This window comes from Acinonyx jubatus, chromosome D3 (assembly GCF_027475565.1).
Source record: "Acinonyx jubatus isolate Ajub_Pintada_27869175 chromosome D3, VMU_Ajub_asm_v1.0, whole genome shotgun sequence".
Classification (NCBI taxonomy): domain Eukaryota; kingdom Metazoa; phylum Chordata; class Mammalia; order Carnivora; family Felidae; genus Acinonyx; species Acinonyx jubatus.
The window spans coordinates 26,052,001-26,074,938 of NC_069392.1; the positions used below are offsets into that span (position 1 = coordinate 26,052,001).

Below are 22,938 nucleotides of genomic sequence, written 5' to 3' on the forward strand. Positions count from 1 at the left end.
TCGGAAGTGGTGTTTTCAAACACAGCTGGCTATTTGTAACGAGTGCCGAGGGCCGACCTTTCCTTCGGTGCTTGGTAAGTCAGGTGCAACAGTCGCATCTCGGGGCGACGGAGAGACGGGTGGCGGGGATTCTGCACAATCGGACCAGGAAATGATGATCTGGGCTGAACGATGATGGAACAGAAGGGACGTCTCCCTGCCCCGCTCGCTAGGACGAGGCCGTGGCTTTAGAACTGACATCAAAAGGGAATCCCGCCGAACCGTGTTACTGAGACTTGTTTATGATGCAGCCAGTCTAGAACAAAGCGTGTGGGGTACCTGTCAACGAGCAGGACGGCTTCTGAAGAGGTAGATGAAAGCAGTATTTCATGGCAAGTTTGCTGTCAGATGTTGTCGAGAAAGCGCAGGCGCTACTCAGCCCAGAGCAGCCGATAAGCTTTTGTTGAAAACAGTCCATGGCAGTGGGGACGGCTGTTGGCCCCATGTGGCTGTGCGCGTTATTTCTGCTTTAGCTTATGAGAAACAGAAAGGACTGCCTTTTCTTTAAATAACAAACCAGACAAATAAAAAGGAGCAGAAATAAGGAATGCTTCGATGGAAAACAAACGTAAGGATTCAATAAATAATATAAAATGCTTTTGTGCTAAAATAGAACTCTGTTTATATATATATATATATATATATATTTGTATATGCAGTTTAGCAATCTTTATGTTACCCAGAAAAAGCCAAATCTATCATAATCATTTAAAACATAGAAAAATACAATTTAACAACAGAACTTAAAAAATGGCCAGTGTTTAGCTTACAAACCACATATAATATATACAGCATGGAATGTTAATCAACTGAGACACAAGAAATTAAATTTCAAGTCCTTTGTAATTACAAGTGCACGGTTAGAAATATTTCTCCATTCCCTACCCTTACATGAAAGACATTTTATAGTAGGACAAAATAAAATATGGGAGCAGAGTTAACAGTATTCAGAGATGATTTTGAGATGGTGGTATAAGAGAGTTTCCTCTAAGAATGCTGAGTTATTGAAACCTTAAAAGGCAGTTTTTATTCCTGTAGGTTTTTGATGAAATGCATATACTGTTAATCCATTTTCTGGTGTGTGTGTGTGTGTGTGTGTGTGTGTGTTTAAATAAAGGTAATTTAACATTTGGGGTGCCGCATTTATTGGTCAGTGCTCCCCGGCCACGTCAGTGAGTGTCTGGGCATTGGGCACTTCCAGGGTTGGGGGGGCATCCCTGTCCCTCAGCTGTAAAACAGCAGGTCTATTAGTTTTTGAGAGTGAAAGAAATCCAAAGTCCATTACGACCTGAGGAAATCGTATTATTTTAGAGTTCAACTTTCATTAATTCGACAGGAAAAAACTTACTTGAATGTAGCCTGGGTAAAAAGAAAAAATTCATATTCATATGAATTCAAGTCATTAATTCAAATCTCTCGGGGCAACTTTTCGCGGGAGGGAAAATCAGGTTAGATCTTTCGGAAAAAACGTTTTCAAATTCAAACTATTAAAAGCTCACTCTATGGATCGTTATTAAGTAATCTCTAACCCAACGTGGGGCTCGAACTTGCAACCCCGAGATCAAGAGTCACGTGCTCTGCCGACGGAGCCAGCCAGGCACCCAGTATCCAAGCTCCTCCAGGAGTGAGCGTGGCTTAAACAGCAAGTCCGGTGCTATTATTCTGGGAGGCTTCCTGTGGCTTCAATGGGTGTGCGACAATGTCTGCAGCTGGCCACATGGCCCTGGGGACAGCCACCCAGACCCTGCGTCTGGCCCTCTGGGGAGCAGCAAGGCATGGCCAAATAGGGTGTTAGCTCTGGGTGCCGTGCAGAGTCCTGATGGAAAGCCAATGGCCTATTTATAAGTTCAGAGCCTCCATAACTGAAAATAAAGTGGCCGTGTCTCATCATAATTACTATTCAACTCCTGTTTCAAGGAGGGAAAGAATCAGCCAGCTTTAACTCGGGCGTTTGCATGGTGCTTGGTGTAAAGGTTGTGAGTTTTGACCTGCAAGGTAACGTCTTCCTTCCTTTGCCCCATTCCTACCACTGCCCTTGTCTGGGGGGGCGGCGCCCAATCCACTCACCCCTCCAGCCCACAGCCCCCCCAGCCACCACCTGCCAGACTCCAGTGAAGCCCCACCTCCTCTCGGGGCACAAACGTGTCAGTCCTTAGGGGTGGAGAGGAGGTCATTCATCAGGCGTCTCTGGATGACCCAGAAACACTTCCCTGAACACGACTGAGAAAAAAACCCACGTGTGATGAAGTCTTACAAGATAAGTCTTATCTTAACGCCAGCGCATTTGAAAGTGTGTTTTCTAGATTTACATGGCGTGAAAGAGGTCCAACTCTGAGAACCTGGTTTTCTTCCTGACATGAAGTCGATTCCGTCGAAAAGGCAAATGCTGTGATTGAATTGGTGCAACTACAAGTGCCAAATGAAATTTTTTAAATCATCAGAGAAAAACCACTCTTCGATCTTTTCTCGTGTAGTTAAAGCTGTCAATTGGTAAAGGCTATTTTTTAATGGCCAGTGAGGGCCTTAAAACGATGGTTTCTGATATCCGTGTGGCGCATTTCAAATCACAATCGAGCTCAGTCTTGCTTCAAACAGATGGTTGCGTGTTGTCGCTGTGGTCTTTCTGGAGCTGGAAGGCTGCTGTCCTCCACGGCTGGCCCTTCTTCCCCACGGATCCTGAAATCGTAATATCAGTGAACTGGCCAATCATTTCCATTAGCACGGAACCAGCGAATTGCTGTAAGTTTTGCTGAAAACTCCTACTTCCACATGAGACAGAAGGAAAAACCACGACCCCCCAAGGCCATGAAGGAGCGATTGCACCAGTGAGAGTATTTTGGCTTAAAAAAATAACCTTGGACTCACTCAAGTTTTTCATGGATTCCATACATGTTGTATAGCAGCTAGAGGTAAGATCATCTTTGTTTTTAGACTTTGCCCTTTTCATTCCCTTGTTTTATGAAATCAAGACATTGTAACTTTATAAAAATATTACCAACTTTATCCTCCTTGGATAATGAGAAAATGTGTGAATTCTGTCCTTTTGAATGGTCCAAACGTAGGAAGGGTCAAACGTCTAGGAATGATGTGACACTCTTAAAACCTTCGGAAACAGCCAAGTATGCCAAGACTTCTAAACCAGCAGCTTGGGGCGCCTGGGTGGCTCAGTCGGTTGGGCATCTGACTTCGGCTCAGGTCACGATCTCGCGGTTCGTGAGTTCGAGCCCTGCGTTGGGCTCTGTGCTGACAGCTGGGAGTCTGGAGCCTGCTTCCGATTCTCTGTCTCCTTCTCTCTCTGCCCCTCCCCTGCTTGTGCCGTCTCTTTCGTGCGCAAAAATAAACAAACATTAAAAAAAAATAATAATGAAATAAACCAGTGGCTTTCTTTGGCCACTCAAGGCCATGCAGGCACAAGGCGCTGGCACAGAAGGGTCCCGGAGGTGTCTTCTGTCTGGCAGCGGAGAAACTGGCCCCGTCAGGACGCCTGCGGGGGCAAGTGCAGGTAGGAGACAGGCCAGACAAGACCCCAGCACTGGGAATTAAGGTTGAGGCAAAAGGGCTCTCAGGCGATTTCCCAATTCACGTTTTCCTTCTAAAAGGCAGATGAACCTTCTGTTCTACCCTGGAGCGAAAAAGGTATCTTTCAAACAGCCGCACACTGGCGTGGCTGACGCACTCGGGTCTGAAAGGGGAGACGCTAAGCCCAGCCCCTCGAGGAGTCTGTGCCCGAGGGCCTTGACTGTCGAGCGGGGACTCGGGGCGCAGCAAACTGTACGTGCTGAGCGCATGGGAGCCTGCAACGGGGCTGGTGACAGCAGGGACAGCTGTCATTAACCACAGTCGGGAAGGCGCTCACCCTTTGCGAGGAACAGCTACTTTTCTGTTGCTAGCGGTTTTTTGGGTTTTTTTGTTTTTGTTTTGAAAACGGAATGTGAACGTCAGTCTTCCCTTTTAAACATGCCAGGGGAAGGCATGTAACTAGGGCACCCCTCCTCCTCTACTGGCAAGAGCGGAGTAGAACGGATATGCTCATGTAGACCCCAACTGGTAGCTGAGATGGGTAAGGAACCTCCAGATTTCTTTTCCAAAGCAACTCCTATGAAATGAAACACGTTCTGTAATTATCTTCCAAACTCTCCAAACAGAATTGCATTAAAAAGTACTGACTTTCCCAATGAGCACAGGACCCAGAGATTTGGACCCACTGAAAATATCGAGGGCAGGATGCAGACAGCTGTGATCGGTTGTTGGTATTGTTAGTAAACTTAGAAACATACAACGAGACTCTACTAAGAAGACAGAAATGTGGACTTTAAAAAAATTATTGTTACTATTTTTAGTCTGATGAGAGGGAGGACTGCACTGGGAAAATCACCGCTTCTTACAGCCCGGCATTTATTTGGGGCGTGAAAAGGGCGCAGGGCGCGTGGCGGGAGAGCAAGCCGGGGGTGGGGGGAGATGACAAGATGCCTCCGGGATCAGGGGAAGGGCCTTTCCGCTCCCCTGCTGTGTCGGGCGCGGGGCGACCCACCCGGGGGGGGCAAGTACTACTCACTAACGACAGGCCAAGGTCGACAGGAAAGTCAACAGATGCGGTTAGCCCATCTGGACACATTCATTCTTCAGCATCCTTTAGTCAATGAAATTCACTGTAAGTTATGCTACGACGTGAAACGGAGCGATTCTTCCCTTCCTGTACACACCCATTATGGATACGTGTCCTGAGGGCAGGCAGAAGGAACCAGAACGAGCGGGTCCTGGAACCACTTACTGTCGGAACCCTAGACAGACTCGCCCCCCCAGCAGCCGTGTGCACCCAGACATGTGAAAGTGCTATGTGTTTATTTGAAGATGTCTGAGAAACCGCTGTTGCCCCGGAAGCCAAAACCCCACGGCCTCGCCTTCACAGCCCGCCAGGCCTTCCCACGATCCGCTGTGGAACGCCCTCAGTGACGAGCGACGGCCACGTCCTCTGAGGGCACACTCCCTCTGTTCCCTGTCGGAGGCAGGCTGGTACCCGTGGTTCCGCACACACGGTAGGGGCCCAAGTGCAGCCTTCTCGGCAAGTATCTTCGGCTTTCAGCCCCGGGCAAAGAGGTGGGTGTGCCCACGTCCTGCCCTTCGGCCGCGTGGACCAGGCACCGGGGAAACTGGCACGTGGAACAAGGCAGTGCCCGGGCCATCCGTGCCCGATGCGGCAGAGGGCTGCGCTCCGTCCTGGCAGGCGCAAGATGTGTCTGACGGTCAGACGTACAGATCGAAGGGATGGGCAGGAATCATTCCAAGTTCTAAGGTCATAGATACCCAAACCGGGACGCGACGAAGGAAAAGAACTTTCGCTTGTTTCTTCAGTAGTTTCGAGCATGGACAGATGTGATGCAGAGGGAGGCACTCGGGGGGAGGGGGGTGTGTAGGGGGGGGTTGGCCGGCCCCATGCCGACAGCGGTCAGCGCTCCTACTGGGAGCACTTCAGCGTCCTGGGTCCTCCCGGCCATGGAGGGGCCCTAGGGACACGGGGACCGAACCTCCGACCCCCGGCCTTCTCCAAAAGGCTCCATCTCAAGGGCTGAAAACCCTCGGCACGGGCTTCCTTGTGGCCCTGTCTTCCCAGGACCCTCCTGCCCTGGGTGTCAGAGGCCATTGCTGTTCCTGTGACAGAGGGGAGGCTTGGACAGCTCAACCACGCTGGAGCGGGACTTGTTGAGGAACTTGGGGGCGCGTCTCAACAGCCGCTGGGCCTCCATAAACGTCTCGGTCAGCTCCTTCTTCCACTGCACAAACTCGGGGTCGCTCTGCACGGAGACACAAAGGGAGAAGTTGCCACGGGCTGGCCCGTCCTGCCGACAGCCGGGGTGCCTCTGGCAACGACAGTGACGCGCTGCTCTCCGGCCCGCGGCGGCCTGCATCACTGCGGGCCACACGGGCGGCCTCCTCCGGGGCCTCCCGCGGGAAGCAGGGCCAGGCCGGCGAAGCCCCTCGGGCGCCCCTCCCGATCCCCACCCTGAAGCACCGCCGGTGATCTGCTCAGACGTGACCTCCGATTTCTGATTTCTAAACTCAAGTCTGTAAAATAATACCTGAGGGGGAGCTCTGACAGATTAACCAGCACCTTCACGCGGGCCCTGTGGCGGTGAAGTTACTCAACACACGGCCTGGGCATCTACTGCCGGTTTCTCTCTCTAAACATGCTCTTGCGCACACACCGCCCCCCGCACCCACCCGCGCACACCCCACCGCCCTCCACACCCAAGACACCCCCCCCACGCCTACACACATACCGTATACCCCCACCCCCCACCCGCACCTACGCATGCACACACACACGCGCACACACACACCAGCACCTCAGAGGAATTAAATTTGGGCCACGGTAGAACTCTGGAGCGAGAAAGATGGCATTCCCCCTTAGAGGAGTCACTTTGGTACCTTGTGTTTGATTAAACATCCAAGCCTCAGTCTCAAACATGCTGAAAGATGAGAACCTGGAGACCAGGGGCGCCTGGGTGGCTCAGTCAGTTGAGTGTCTGACTTGAGCTCCGGTCAGGAACTCATGGTTTGTGAGTTCGAGCCCCACACGGGGCTCTGCACTGACAAGGCTGAGCCTGCTTGGGATTCTCTCTCTCTCTTTCTCTCCCTCTCTTTCTCCTTCTCTCTCTGCCTCTCCCCTGCTCATCCTCTCTCTTTCAAAATAAATAAATAAACTTAAAAAAAAAAGAACTGGGAGACTCGATGACAAATAGACCCCTAGTAAACAGTGGACAGTTTTCAGATAGGGCAATCCAATTACTCCACGGTCTTCCCCTCCTGCCATTTTTTGACTTTCACATCTTTGACGGTAACTGTTAATTTGCTGAGCTCCTGGTACCCCGGGGCTTTCCTGCTAAGTAAGTGATAAAGCATGGATTTAAGCAGAGGTTTCATACCCAGGCAGCCATCTTTGCTGGACATATGTATAGCTGCCCAAACTTGCACCTAAGGGACACGTTTTAAAAAAAAAAAAAAAGCTCACCTCACATTGCAAGACAAATTGCTTCCCTCCTTTTATCCTCAACAAAATGCATTTCTTGTCTTTAATCTGAGTTTCTTCCACAGACAGAATCTGTTCCATCGTCAGTAAATTTTGCTAGCCATAAAAAAAAAAAAAAATGACAAATTACTTCACACTATTTCCCAACTTCTTCCATTCAATTGATAAATAATATGGAAAACTATCAGCTCAGAAGAAAAAGTAAAAAAAAAAAAAATCAGTCTTTTTCTTTCTTTGAGGATATTCTAGAAGCGAGGGGGAATGGCTACAAAGAAACACGCACAAAATTTAAACTACGGCATCTCGCAGGAAACGGCAAAGAAAGGAACGTCTCGATAACTCTCACACAGAATTGATTTCTGAGTGGCCGTGACTCACACGTACCCTCGCTGTGTCGCACACCCATCTGAATTCTACCGACCAGGCTGTCAGCAGACAATGAAGCACCGTGTGACTTACGTGAGCAAATGGGGCGAGGCTGTTTTTGACACGGCAGCCCAGGGAAGGTCTAGCAATGTTGGCTTGTAAGCTAATGATTTTTTGCAAATATCAAAATGATGTAATAAATCCAGGTGACATCCTTAAAAGATGGTCACGCCAGGTGTATAAGAGGATGGCCTAAGGTGACTGCTATTGTGTCATGAGTACCTGACCGTTTTATGTTTTTTTGGATAAATACTCCAGGAATCCTAAATGAAAAGCACCATCGTGGAGGCTCACGTTTCATATTACCTGATTTACACCTATGAACCCATCCATCCACATACACCTAGACAGCTCTCAAACAGCATGCTACACATTGACTCTCTTGAAAGCAAGCTAACTTACTGAATCCCGTGTGTTTAAAAAAAGGAAGATTTTTTTTCTTAAAGTTTTCAAATATCCTGAAAAGTGAGACAATTTCCTTTCAGTGTGCGCCACAGAGACTGCCCGGTAGATAGCAGAATTCAGTTGACCCTGGGACAACACGGGTTTGAACCGTGTGGGTCCACTTCCGCGCGGATATGGTTTCTTTTTTTTTTTTTTTTTTTTTTTCCCCAGGAAATGCAGGACAGGTCTGTAAATGCATTTTCTCTCATGATTTTCTTAATAACGTTTTGTTTCTTCTCGCTGTCTCTATTTTAAGAATACAGCATGTAAGACACATAACAGGCAAATTTTGTGTTAATCAGCTGTTTACGTTATCGGTAAGCCTTCTGGTCAACAGCAGGCTATTAGTAGTTAGGTCTTTGGGGGAAGTCAAAAGTTATACGTGGGTTGTTGACTGTATGATGGGCCAACAGCCCTGACCCCAACCCCCCATCGTTTAAGGGTTAACTGTAAATACGTCATATGCCCAGGGCCACTCATTATCTGGAAAGATTATGTAGTACTAATATACATGAATTATAGATAGCTTGGGTGCTGAATTTATAGATTTGTGAAATACGTATACTATATGTAACACATATCTATAGTATAATATTATATAACATAATACATATTATGTAATACCAGCACCTGAGTTATAATTCAGGACCCCCAGAGACTTAGTACTTCATGGCCCAGATGTATTAGCTTTGGAAGACAGCCCCCTGGCACTGGTAATGGTGAGAAGGTCTTGTGCATTTGAACGGGATGTGATGTTCGACAGCAATCACTCATAATTCAGCAGCCACTTTACCCACAGGGATTTAAAAAAGTCCAACAAACAAGATTAGAGGTCACTCTTTTCTGTACTTCTCACCACTGGACAACTGATGGGCAGTTTTCGGACACATACAACACATCGACTATACGTGGGACCCCCGTCCTGCTTCCTTGGCCCCAGAAGCCGAGCCACTCCCTCCCCGAGAGCAGAAGTGTCCCTTACGCCTGGGCTGCCAACTCCGGACAAGCCCTCCGCTCCTCACACAGTAGGCACTTAATAAATGCTGCCTGCCTTGCTTAAAGGGACAGTGGGGATCAGAAAGTTCTTTCTACCTTGTTCACAAACATGAGCCCTCGAAACGACCCGAGGGTATCTTCTTGCTTACGGAATGGAAGTCACTTAGAATTTTCCAACAAAACGGACACCGGAGGAAGTGTGGCTGGGCGACCTCACCTCTGCGCCCAGCATCCCGGCTCGCTGCATTTGGGCCGGCTCGCTGCATTTGGGCCTGACGAGGGGAGGCCCCGTGGAGGGGAGACTGGGTACAGGCAGACCCACAACTGTTGGGCTGTGTCATGGGCGCTGGACCTTCTTCTCTGAGCTCTGGATTTAAGTGCCTCCGTCTGACTCCAAGGTCCGAGATTTCTTTTCCCCCCGTCTTTTTTGACCTATCTGACTGCTCTCTAGCCCTTCTTCAAACCTGGCTGTTTTGAGCTCTCACGTTCTATTTTCAGATGTTACAAAATCCTTCCTTGACTCGAAGGTTAAAAGCTAAAGTCTGAACACCAAAATCTCACGTGGGCAGGTTAAAACAGTGACGCGGAGCTTCGTGGCGTATTCCCTGCGACACGAGAGCCATGTGGCACTCGGGACGCTGGAAGCACGTGCTGGTGACGGCACTTGAGACTCACCCGGGACTCTCCCTCTCCTCTCCATTCAAGTCTGTTTGGAAAGAGGTAAAAATAGCGACGCTGCCACTGAGTCAGGAACGGGTTCCCCAGTTTTAGCATGTAGCCGTGCATGATGCAGTCTTTTCCCAGAGCGTAATCTAAGGAATATAAAATAGCCACGAATTAAATGGGCTCCGAAACAGATCGTCCGTGTTATTCTCAGAAACAACAACAACAGAAGAATGACACACTCTTTGGAAAAGTCAAGTTTCTATGAGTGGAAACATGTCCCGTAAACCATTATCTCGGGATCGCAAGGACGGGTCTCTGGCTCTCTGCTGACGTCCTAAGTGGCTGTTCCTCAATATTCGGATTCGTCTGTGATGTTCCCTGACTGCTCAGAGAGGACAGAGGTTTGTTCCCAAACTATTCTTTCATTACGCGTGACAGCAAGAATGGGAGAGTAGAGAGGAGTTCAATTCGAGCGCTGCCCCAAGTACCTCTGCCTTTACGTGGGCCCGGGGTTCTCCCTTCAATCCTGTGAATAATAATAAGGAACTTACCAAGCAGCCGAGGTAACACGAGGATCAAAACTGCTTACTCCTTAAGGTTGTATTTATGCCCCAAGTACATGGTTAGGCAGACAGACCAACTCACACTCATGCTGAGTCCTGATCGCACTGTTAGAATGAGATACTGTCTTTTGCTCTTTGTTTAAAGGTTCGTTTTAAGTGGCTGGCTTTGACTCTTTAAAGGCTTTCGTGACTGGGCTAACGTTCACCCGCTCTTTTTCCTATTCCTTCCACAGCTACGAAGGGAACGCCTGTTCTGGGCACGCTGGGTGCCACAGGAGACAGAACTCCTGGCCTCAGGGAGCTATGGTCCTCACAGGAGACCCCGAGGATGAACAGGTAAGTAATACCCACATAGCGCCGCACGCAGGAGGGAAAAGAACCAAGGAGGGAGGGGACGAGGGGATCGGGGGGGCTCCCTGGAGTTGTCATTTTAATGGAAAACTGTTTGCACTGCGAAAGTATATCGATGGTGGAAGCCTCACAGGTCGACTTCAGAGACCTAAGCCTAGACTGTACTGCTCTGTACGGTGACTCTGGAGATCTTCAACCAAGATCCAGCGATGCCCACATCAATCACTGGTATATGAGGGTAAATTCGCTAATCTGCTAGATGCTCTGATTGCAGCTCTCGCTACAGCGAGACACTTGGGCAAGGTTATTTAGGTCCGCTTTGTCTGGGTCCACTCTGTCAAGATCCTAGTGACATCATGGCCTTCCCGGGAGCAAATCACCATGGATGTGACCTGCCGTGTAAAATTTGCTACAGCAGGGGCGCCTGGGTGGCTCAGTCGGTTAAGTGTCCGACTCGGCTCAGGTCAGGATCTCACAGGTCAGGATCTCACGGCTGGTGGGTTCGAGCCCCGCATCGGGCTCTGTGCTGACAGCTCGGAACCTGGAACCTGTTTCGGATTCTGTATCTCCCTCTCTCTCTCTGCCCCTTCCCCACTCACACTCTGTCTCTCCGTCTCTTAAAATCTATATAAACGTTAAAAAAATTTTTTTTTTAATTTGCTACAGCAAAGAGTCCAGAGTGATGTCAATGGACGCACGTGCTAAGGAGCAGCTTAGAGATGAAGCCTGCCTCCCTGGAGGACGGAGGGGAGCACAGTTACGGGGCTCTACTGCTCCCGTGGCGTGTACTCAGGTGGCTTTTACGTAGGGAGGGATTCATCCAGGCTCGGGCATGCTTTTCTGAGCAGGTGGTGGATGCTACTGGCAAATTGTCAACGGGACGAATGAGCCTGGATCAAGATGCCCCCCTTCAAGCAACTGAGAACAGAATGAAATTGGTTCCGGTCGTTCCTGTCATATAACGTCAGCCTCAGAGACAGTCTTTGCCCGGAGCTAAAGCGAAATGATGTCATCCCCATCAACCACAACAGATTCAGACATCCAAAATTCATAAAGTCCGCGGAAAAGCAAGAGCGCCCACGTTCGCTGAATTAAGAACGGCTGATTGGTTTGATACTTGGTGTCGTGCATGCAACTCTGGATATCCCCCATCGGACACTCAAATATTGTAAATAAAAAGGCGCTTTGGTGGGGCGCCGGGGTGGCTCAGTTAAGCGTCCGACTTCGGCTCAGGTCATGATCTCACAGTTCGTGGGTTCGAGCCCCGCGTCGGGCTCTGTGCCGACAGCTCAGAGCCTGGAGCCCACTTCGGAGTCTGTGTCTCCCTCTCTCTCTCTGCCCCTCCCCTGTTCATGCTCTGTCTCTGTCTCAAAAATAAAAAATAAACAGTAAAAAAAAAATTTTTTTTTAAAAAGGCAGTTTGGTAACTTTATTGCTGTTTGTAAGATAACTGTAATTATATCCACTGATATCTCTTGACAAGTGATATGTGTGCCAAGTTCCCCACCCGAACCCACATACTTTGAGAAACGGAAACGTAGGCCCTTTGCTCAAAAATTATTAAGGATGCCAAGACGGTGGCCACAGAGTGTTCAGCCCAGTGGGGTGCCCTCTGAGGTGGCCCAGGTCACACTCCCATGAAGCCGGGCCTGCTCCTGACACCGGACGAGTTTTCAAGGAAGACACTTGTCAGCTTGCCCTCAAGGCTCCAAGATCAGAGGACTCACTGACACAATGATGCTGGCCGTCTTTATTTATACGTTGACTAAAGGCTTTGAAATATTATACTGCACTTTTCCAAGCCACATAGAACTATTTATGGCACCCACCCCCCTCCCCCCCACCCCCCGCCACCCCTGGAAAGTACTTTATGACCCAAATACTTTTTCAGCTTTACAAGAAATTTTAAGAAATTCATCGCATTGGAAATACTTTGAGCCACGCTGATTATTTTACCTTCTTCGTGTCCAAGCTGCTTATTTTTAGCTCTCTTCCTGGCCTCGATTTTATCCGTGTCTGCATTTACTGCTTCATAAACGGTTTCTGCTACTTCCAGCTGCCAGCGCTCGGAGATCACCAAGGGGAAGTTCTTGTAGAGATCTTGGTCGCAATCAAGAAGCTTATTATTTTAAGAAATCAAGACAGGTACGATTTAACATCCTTAGCAAGGCAACAGATTCAGAAGTATCCTATCTGTGCGTGGGAAGTCAACTGGCCACACGCCCCTGCTCATCCCGAGCGACATCGTCCTCAGCTCTTGGCCACGAAGCACGAAAACCACACTGATCGGAGCTCCTAGTTTAGGCACGGACTACCTGTCGGGAGGCTTGGAGAGGCTACCTCAGGGAAACCCGGGCGTCCAAACCAGTCACAGGGGACAAAAGCGAGGCGCGGAAAGTTGCCTGAATGGCCCAAAGTCACTCAGCTGGTAAGTGCGGATGTGAGCCCGGTCTGCGGGACTCCAGAGCCTCGATTATGGTTTACAAAACGTAAAGTATGAGGATCCCTTTTTAACCCCAAAAATGTCTCTGGGCTGCCACATCATAGCCGTCTTATTTTTGGCACTCTTTCACAGCCGGTAGTACATGTGATGGTGGCAAAACTCTATTGTGACGGCAGTAATCCTTTTAAAGGACCCTGTTGCCCCAAGCCTGGCCGTGAGGCGGTACTTAAGCCTCTGACTTGAACATCCATCCAGGCTGCAGACGCCGCCTGGTGGGGCACGCGTCTGGGTACTGGTTGCACCGCGGTCCCCCAGGGCGGCCACCGCACCAGACCACAGAAGTGGCCTGGGCCCTCTCGGCTTCCCCTTCACCCAAGCTCCCCTTCCCGGGAAGCTGGTCCTGACCGCCCCTCCTTCCCGACACAGCCAGCTGCGACCGGCTGCCACTCCTTGGTCCCAGTGCCCTCGGTCTCCGGTTTCCCTCCTCTCCCCAGCAACCTTCCCACCATCCTCCAGCCACTTATCTGCCACTCTGTCCCCGTGCCCCACTGGCTCCAGTTCTGCGTGTCCCTAGCTACAGCTCCTCACAGGTGCGTGTGCTTGCAGGGCTGAGGCCTGCTACGGGGGACGGGGGGTGGGGGGAGCTGCTTGGTAGGAAAAGTGAGGGGGGAGCTTGCACAACCAGGGTATAATGAGGCAGCTGAGCTGAGATGGGGAGGTCCTGGGGGAAGCTGGGGAGGTGGGGGCAGACATGAGCCGACATGTGGTGATATGCTCTGACTTAGCACCCTGAAAAGGATGATTTTCTCCCATGACTCACCATCTGTAATTATGCCTTGTCTACTGAGAGGCATAATGATATGAACAAAAGTTTGAAAAATGCAGAGGATTATGTAAAAAAAAAAAAGCCACCACAGTGATTATTCCACTTTTGATTGACAAATGCAAAACGGCTCAGGCTGTGTGCTCTTTTCATCCTGATGCACGGAGATCTGAATACTTAAAAGGATTAAGATGGCTGGCTCTCCAGCGCCAGGCAAAGTGTCTTTGCTATCACACAGTTGTTTTTCTCTGCTTCACGTACGTGCGAGTTCTAGTTCAATTGCAAGTATCTCCAAATCTGTAAGAGACTGACCATCGTGCAGCTTATCGAACAAAACGATTAGCCAGGGGAGAGCTTTCATAGTTTCTAATGTAGCTCCTTGAAGGCTACATCCTTCAAATGTGTGGACGTTCACTGGTAACATCCCAGAGCCAGCCGATACGAAGACAGCCACCCCGTCTGACTGCCGACGAAAATCTCCCCACCCTTCAAAGCACCTGCAGGCGAACGTCACAAGTGTACCTTGATGCCTTTGGTGTCGTCTTCATCAAATGAGCCAATGTCAAAGGCATCGGCAGCGTTGACTTCTCCCCGGGGAGGAATCAAGGGTGGAGGGTACTGGAAGATCCAAACAGGAAGGTTTCAGTTATCAGATCACCTGACGGCCTGTTCGACCCACGTTATCGTTCTACAGTGAGAACGTGGTGCAGGATACCAATAGGCTGAATTCTGTGGACACTCCAGCCGAGCTCATTCCCGTCACAACACATATGTCACAGAGGAGCTTTGCGTGGAACATCCCTAAGAGAAGACCCCAGGTTTGAGAGAAACTGAAGGCGGGGGGGCGGGGGGAGATTCATGTCCAAGGTCTTAAAGCATCGCTGAATACAATGATGTCTCAAGACTGCACATGCCGCCAGCTGAACTTTGGGAAAACATGATCTCTCAGACAACGCGGCACCACATTCCGCTCGCTGGGGGCCAGGAGCAGGGCTCCACACCCACAGACGTCTGGAGGCCAATGCCAGCTATGCCAGAGCTCACTCCTTCACTCACATCAGGCGGGCCTAACAGAGCGTCAGCCCTCCATGGTTGGACTGTTTGAGATCATGCAAAAACGAATCTGAAGCTGATAAACATTTAAAAAAAAAAAACACCTTAATTTGGGGGTGGTTTCCCGAACCAATGGGAATATAAAAATATCTCCAAATTAAGGGGAGGGAGTTATGCTACATCCAGTCACACTGATCCTTAAAAGTTGAGTGGTGCTGGGCTAGAAAGCAGGTGTAAATTTGCGACCAGCTTTTCTCGTCGTCCCTCGATAGGTGTTATGTGAAGACACAGTCACGGATCGAGACAGGAAGTCAAAAAGACGAGCGAAAGCTGAAAGCGTCTCAGTTATTTGGACATTTGAATTCATCAGATAACAACTGCAGTTCAGCATCTGTTAATTTATACTGCAGATATTTTCACAACGTTGAAGCTAGGGAAACCAGGGGAGAAGCGGGCCCCAAGGGAGTCGGCTGGATGGCAGCGAGAATGACCCGGCGGCCGTGGGAGGCTGGGGCGGGACCCTGGGGGATGGACCCAGGAAGTGGGGAACATGGGGGTGGCGGTGCCCAGCGTGGGGTCCCAGACAGAGTACCTTCTGTAAGTAGACATGCTGCCAGTCGATGCCTTTGAAAAAGCCGTGTTCCTTTACTTCCTGTGCCCTGTGGAAGAAACACATCAGTGGTGAGCGTGCCTTTGCAAACCTAAGGAATATTTTTGCAAAAAACTGTCTCCTAGTGCGAGAACACGGGGGAATGACTATTTCAGTTCTTTAAGTAAGCAAGGAAAATAGGCTTCTTTCAAAGCAACACAGGAAACACGGGATGTTTAGAAATACTGGATGCGGAGGCCAGGCAGCTTATCCCGTATGGTAATTGACTGAGGATGTGCATTTCAGTTTAAGAGAACCTAGGAGTTGTCACGGATGTACAAATACATGGGATTCTGTCATCATGAGAACCGATTCAAGTAAGAATTAACATCAGAGATCTTCACACTGAGGAGGTTTACAGCAAATGTCTATGAGGCATCTTAGATCAAACGGCAGGCATATGAGGCACCAGATACTAATTTAGAAGCAAACTAGAAATCTAGGAACATAGTGCACGCCAAACCTCCTCATAAACTGAAGAAACAGGCTTGCCCAGAGATCACCGTTAAAGCTCAGTCTATGCAGAAGAAAAGGGGCCATATCCCATGAGGAAAGCCTATGTGGGGGAAACATACACACAGCCCCTGTGCCCCACTGGGGCTCTCGCCCCAGCTCTGCCCAGGGTGCCCCTCAGCCCTGTCCCTTGGCAGAGTCCCCAGGGCTGGCTCTCGGTCCCCTTCCTCTGCTCTCACTCCTTGAGTGACCTCACCCTGCTGGGGCCTTCAAGTGCCCCGAACCTGCAGACAGCTCTCCAATCTGTGTCCTCAGCTCTGACCTTGTCCTGCACACCGGGACGCCCACCCACCCGGTGCCTACTTGGCTACTTGGCATGACCACTCGATGGGGCGAAAGGTCGGTAGAACCGACTTCCTCTCACAACTTGTCTCAGGCCAATGAGCCGGATCACCCCCGACGCCCCACCTCCCCCTCACTCCACGGCCCAGCCCTCGCCAAGTCATGGGCGAGGTACTTCTTACTGCCCCCGATCCTCAAGACAATCGATTCCCAGTGGGGGTGGTGGGGTCTTTGATCATGGAGGGGATGCTAAATGCCCCAACTGCCACCATCTGGCCCCCGCCCTGCTCCCTGAATGGCTCTAACTGTCCCCTGCCCCAGCCGGCACTCAGACCACGCAGCCTGCAACCCCAACTCTACCCTGCAGCCCCCAAATCACCTTTTCATTCAAACAATCTCCCCACGCCCCTGCCCGAGACTCTCCGGAGGCTTTCTTGTTGTACTCACAGCAAAAGTTCGGGGATGCGGTGTGCAGGACCTGCCTGAGCCCCCCGCCTCTCTGACTGGCTCTTGACCTCCCTCTCCTGGCTCCCCAGCCTCCTTGCTTTTGTGCATCGGGGAAGCTTGATTCCATGGGACTCTCAGTGGCGGACATAATGAATGATAACGGAGCTCCATGACCAGCCTTATTGTGCACAATAAGGCAATTTGTCCAAAGTTCCGGTGGGGATCCTTCCTCCCCACCCTCCTCCCAAGGCTGAGGTCTCAGCGACATCACTGCCTTATTGATCTCACTCATGCTCTTCTCGCAGTCTGGGATCATCCTATTTATTCGATCGTTTCCACAGTGTCCTTCACCCCCACCCAATATAAGCCCCAGGAAGACTGAGCTGTGTCTACCTTGCACACGGCCTGAGCCCCAGCGCTTAGGACAGTGGCTGGCACTCAGGGGAGCATTCAGGAAGTGCTCACTGAATGAATGACATCCAAGTCAAAGGGCGTCCCTTTGCATTTTGCTTTGTTCCTTCCCAATAACCGCTAAAATGATGGAAGAGGAACATGGAGACATACATGCACCACAAAGCGCATGGGGGAACCGCCAGCAGACAGGACGGGCGTGGACACAGGAACCGGAACTGTTGGCAAGAAATGGCAAAGCTATCGCCTGGGAGGCAGAGGTACTGAACTCCAGGCTCAACACAGTGTGTATGGAGGGGGGTGTGGAGGGGGTGGGGAAGGGGGGATGGTGAGCCACAGGCTGGAGACACAGGCTGAACTCTGTATATGGAACACTTAGCACACGCGTGCATGCACACACAGACAGACACACACACACACACACTTTCTTTCTCCGTATCTAATCCCAAAACACCTACAGCTAGGTGTTTATTCTATTACAGTGGGGGAAACCTCTGAAAGGTTCTATTTGAAAGAAATTAAGCCTGCTAAAGATTTTAAAGAGCAATCAGAAGAGGGATTGGAAATTTAAGCCATCAGAAAATAGAACAGAATCAAAGCAAAGATACAGGTAATACACAGGGTCAGCGGCATTGATGACCCTTCTAGAAACTCCCACAGCCACCTAGAAGGAATTCTGCGAGCTAACCAAGGAAATGGAAGAGCGCAAATGTCAAATAAATAAAGTAACAGTATTCCCCAAGCAGAAGAACACCAGCCTGGACGGTCCACGGGAGTCTCGGTGCTGGACGTGATGAGTGATAATGGAGTTCCATGACCAGCTTTATTGTACACAATAAAGCAGTATCTCCAAAGATCTGGGGGGAAATTAGTATCGATCTAGAATTCTACAGCCGGCCAAAACAGCAGTCAAGTTGGAGGACAGCAGGAAGGCATTTTGGATGTGTAGGAACACAGAGAGTTTACCTCTCGTACCCCCTCTCTGAAGGAGTTCCTTGAGAACACTCTCTAGCTAATTGGGGGGAGGGTTGGGATGGGGGCCCCCCAGAAGGCATGGGATCAAGTAAATAGCAGATTCAAACCAGGAGGGCAACAAGAGAGAAGGTCAGAACGGAGGGTGCTGAGTAGCAGAAACCGAGCAGTCGGCTGTCACCGAAGCTAGTGGGTTTGAGCCCTTCCCGAAAAAAATTCAGTCGGAAATGAAAGCCCACACATACACATGGAGATCTCATATAGAGCGCAAACGAAAGTGAGGGCCACTCCAGGCTAGGCTTGGGCAAACTGGATCAGCCTGACCGGGTGAAAATAAAAATGAACGGAGACAGAAAGCAGTCAGTGGGACAGAAGAGGACAGTGCAAGACAGGGATGCCAAGACCCTCATTTTCTAAAGTAGGGACTCAAGACCCTGTTTGTAGTTGGTGGAACAGGCACAAGTGGGTAAGCATAGCATTTAAAACCGCACGGGTTGGGCGCCTGGGTGGCTTGGTCGGTTAAACGTCCGACTTCGGCTCAGGTCATGATCTCGCGGTCTGTGAGTTCGAGCCCCGTGTCGGGCTCTGTGCTGACAGCTCAGAGCCTGGAGCCCGTTTCAGATTCTGTGTCCCCCTCTCTCTCTGCCCCTCCCCTGTTCATGCTCTGTCTCTCTTTGTCTCAAAAATAAATAAATGTTAAAAAAAAAATTAAAAAAAAAACCGCACGGGTTAAACAAACATAGAGTTTCAATTCTTCTGAGGGGTGGTGGACAGGGAAGGCTATAGAGATAGTACTGACAGAGCTAAATCTTCATCTGTATCAGCAGGCATGGATAATCTCTCAAATTAATAAAGACGGAAGTGTGCAGGGGCACCTGGGTGGCTCAGCTGGTCAAGCTGATCTGACTCTAGATCTCGGCTCAGGTCACGATCTTCCGGTTATCGGGCTCTGCGCTGATAGCGTGGAGCCTGCTTGGGATGCTCTCTCTCTCCCTCTCTCTGTCCCTTCCCCACTCATGTGCGCACTCTCTCAGAATAAATAAACTTGAAAAAAAAAAAAGTACGCACATGAGCACGTTACGCAGCTACCTACACGATATACGTGTAATATACAGTATAAAATGTATACGCACATATAAGCTACTCTAAAATACATGTATGCATACATATGGGACATACACTCATACCACGCATGGTTAAAAGTTGTTTCTTTTTTGTTCCAAACTTTTTTTAAGTTGAAGTACAGCCAGCCGACACACGGTGTTACATTAGTTTAGGTGCACACGGAATGATACAAGTCTACTCGCTATGCTGCAGCTACCACCTGTCACCAGACTGTCACTATTACCGTCCCATCGACTGTATTCTGTGCTGTGCCTTCCACCCCCGTGACTTACTCATGTACCTCTCACTACCCTTGTTGCTCATTCTAGAAGCTGCTTCCTATGAAATGGGAAGAAGAGCCAGCCCGGGGGTGGGGAGAGACTGGATTGTTGGAAGTCAGCATTTCCTTCTCTGTCAGCTTTCCAGGTATTACTGTCCTTTTCACCCAGTGGAGGGACAGCAGCTGGAAAGCGAGTTCAAGACAGCAGCCGGCCAGCTACGCGTGAGTGAAAATGGGCGGCGGCCAGATCGGGGTCCTGAGCTGCCGTTGTTGCAAACCTAATTAGGAAAACGTCACCAGATGAACCGCGAGACATCAGGATTCATTTCCACCACCCACGTGATCGACTTTTAAAGTTCAAAAGTTAGTGACTCCTTCAATTCATTAATTATAAAACACTAAAGACAGCATGTGTATTTCTCCTGTGGTTTTTCCCCCCCGCTTAGATTGAAATGGGACACTTTTAGGGGCTAGGAATGATCTGTGACATACTGAAAATCGCCGTTAGGTATTCTGTGTGATGATACTGACACTGAAGAGTGAAAAAAAGGGCCTACCCGCCTCCACGGCAGCCAAGCCGCTTACTAGCGTCTCTCTGGAGCAGGCCTTCTAGGAGGGCCCGAAGTTCAGGGGAGAAGGCCTCCGGGAGCTCGACGTTCTGGGGGAGAGAAAAGAACACGATTTGGAAGACGCTCTCCTGGAACCAGGGCCCCGACACCCAACCAGACCTAAAGGCCATTTCTTGGATGAAGAGTGTTAAAAGCTGAAGAGTCACCACGAATTAATATTTACTCCAAAGAAATGGGAAACTTACTAATCACTTTCTTCCCCCCCCCCCCCCCAAGTAATCTCTATGCCCAACATGGGGCTTGAACTCACGACTCCAAGATCATGAGTCGCAGGCTCCACTGACTGGGCCAGCCAGGCGCCCCCCAATTACTAATCATTTTCAATGACAATCAACAGGCCGGGGGACCAGGTCAGGAGACAAGAAGGTCTCCTCGCTCTTCTACACTCAGCAATTTTTCCTTTTCTTTGATCTCTTCACTTTACTTCTTGATTTCCTGTATCTTTCTCTTACTGATGGGGGGCAAACCTTGATTTCTGCCTTGGCATCTATTTCCACTAAATCTCCAGTCAGGAATTCCTCTATGAATTGTGTCTCTGCTCATTTGTTTTAAGAAGGCAAGTTTCTACACCGGTTCCAACGAACTGAAACGTGAACACTGTCATGTGACTAAGGATGGAGTCTTTAGGGGCACTTGGGTGGCTCAGTCAGTTAGGCGTCTGACTCTGGATTTCATGATCTCATGGTTTTTGACTTTGAGCCCCTCATCATGCTCCACAATGCCAGCGTGGAGCCTTCTTGGGATTCTCTCTCCCCCTGCCCGCCCCTCCCCTGCTCACACGCGTACTCTCTCTTAAAATAAACAGATACTAAAAAAAAATGGAGTTTTCAGTCTCCTTACCACGGTGAGAGTCATCCGGTCTATCTCGTGTTTATCTTTGGTTTTGTGTTGTCTAAAAGGGCTGTGCCTGTGGAAATGAACAACACTCTGTGATGATGTGGTACCGGGATTCTCAGCACACACGCGTCCCCGGCTCACGCCTGCAGAGAGGACTGTGTTCTGTCACCGTTCATCCGAAACTACAGAAACACCAAAGCCATACACATTTACCGTTTCAAGAGAAACACTGGTGTTGGGGTGCGTTAGGTTCTGAAAGGGGGGGGCTGATCAGCAAACATATTCCCCGAGATATTTTAAAATATCGTTAGAGGGGTGCCTGGGTGGCTCAGTCGGTTAGATGTCTGACTTTGGCTCAGGTCATGATCTCACGGTTCGTGAGTTCGAGCCCCGCATCGGGCTGTGTGCTGACAGCTCGGAGCCTGGAGCCTGCTTCGGATCCTGTGTCTCCTTGTCTCTCTGCCCCTCCCCTGCTCACACTCTGTCTCTTTCTCTCAAAAATGAATAAAATTAAAAAAAATTAAAAAAAACCCAAAAAACAAAAAAACCCCACAGAGAACTGTAGTGGAAACAACACACACCAAGGGGAACAGCCCCGTAACTTTAAGCAATACCTTCCTTTGATGATAACAGACAGAAACTAACCCAGTGCCCCCAGGCCATCCATGGCTCTGAGAGCTGCTCACTCATGTTTTCCTTTGGGAGAGCCCCAAATCTAGGAGTCGGCAGACCTGGATTCAAGGTCGTGACTGGGGTGTTGACTGGCTGTAAGCCAGTCATGGAAACCATCAGCAGCGATTTCTTCATCTGCAAATGGGCCTAAGGTCGCATCTCGGAAACAGCGAAGGGGACAACAAAACAATGGAGATGCCGGTAGTAGGCGGCAGTATGCAGGAGGGGGCTGATCCAGCAATCGTTCGTGAACTTCATGAAGATGAATCTTACTTTATCCAACAAATGCCTGCTGGATAAACTGTGTAAAAACAAATCATTCTTCCTCTTTACCCTGTTGTGAAAACCCCAGAGAAGCTGGCTTTTAAAGGAAATCTTATCAAAAGAGACCAGTAAACATGCAAATTACAAAATCCTGGCCTTCTTTATTTATTTGAAAATTAAAAAAGATACACACACACACACACACACACACACACACACACACAAATGAGTTTTCATATATAGCAAGACAGGCCCATAAAATTACAAATCCTACAGATTTATTTCTAAGGCATATATAACATAATCAGAGGCAAGATACTCTATAAAATATTTGGAAGTGTCTTCAGTGGGCTAGAATACTGAGCACATAAATGAATGTGATTTAGGAAAGGAACTAATCCTTGTATTTGTCCACTCACTACTTATTACTACCGCTCTGACCATCCTGCTGAATTAGAGAAGTCTGCACTGAATCATCTCTTGGAAAAGATTATTACATTTCAGAGCCTTTATTATTTTAAGGATTTAATGTTCATTTCGTACAAGAGAGGGCACTCTAATGCTTTGTTTTCCTCCTTATCATGCAACAGAATAGAAAGTAATTTCCATCTCTTGAAAGTAATAAAATATAAAACAAGGTGAGTTAGGGTTAAGCAAACATACGCTAATCTTTAAACTAGATTTTGGCTGGAAATGTCCTTTTCAACCCCTTCGTGTCCAAAAATAAAAATGCAAAATTACTGCATTGAAAAAGCAAATAATGGGGGCACCTGGGTGGCTCAGCCGGTTAAGTGTCTGACTTTGGCTCAGGTCATGATCTCATGGTTTGTGGGTTCCAGCCCCGTGTCAGGCTCTGCTGACAGCTTGGAGCCTGGGGCCTGCTTCGGATTCTGTGTCTCCCTCTCTCTGTGCCCCTCCCCTGTTCATGCTCATGCTTGCTCTCTCTCTCTCTCTCTCTCTCTCAAAAGTAAACATTAAAAAAAAGCAAATAGGATATAACAACAAATGGCATTTGTCAAATAGTATCTGTTATTTATAAGATAGTAA

General features: G+C 49.2%; 1 protein-coding gene across 5 annotated transcripts in view; it reads right to left on the bottom strand.

The window, feature by feature from the left end:
• Positions 1-644: 644 nt before the first annotated feature.
• GRK3 (G protein-coupled receptor kinase 3) overlaps positions 645-22,938 on the bottom strand; it is a 130,848-nt gene continuing 108,554 nt past the window's right edge. For 4 of the 5 annotated variants that reach the window (XM_053206505.1, XM_053206507.1, XM_027050858.2 and 1 more), the window contains 8 exons: positions 20,959-21,025; positions 20,047-20,147; positions 15,424-15,490; positions 14,301-14,396; positions 12,469-12,631; positions 9,608-9,744; positions 7,049-7,162; positions 645-5,831 (listed from right to left, as the gene is read on the bottom strand). In XM_053206505.1, the coding sequence (XP_053062480.1) occupies positions 5,670-5,831; positions 7,049-7,162; positions 9,608-9,744; positions 12,469-12,631; positions 14,301-14,396; positions 15,424-15,490; positions 20,047-20,147; positions 20,959-21,025 (907 nt within the window). In that variant the 3' untranslated portion in view covers positions 645-5,669. The remainder of the gene's footprint in view (positions 5,832-7,048; positions 7,163-9,607; positions 9,745-12,468; positions 12,632-14,300; positions 14,397-15,423; positions 15,491-20,046; positions 20,148-20,958; positions 21,026-22,938) is intronic. The other variant, XM_053206506.1, reaches the window with a different exon arrangement.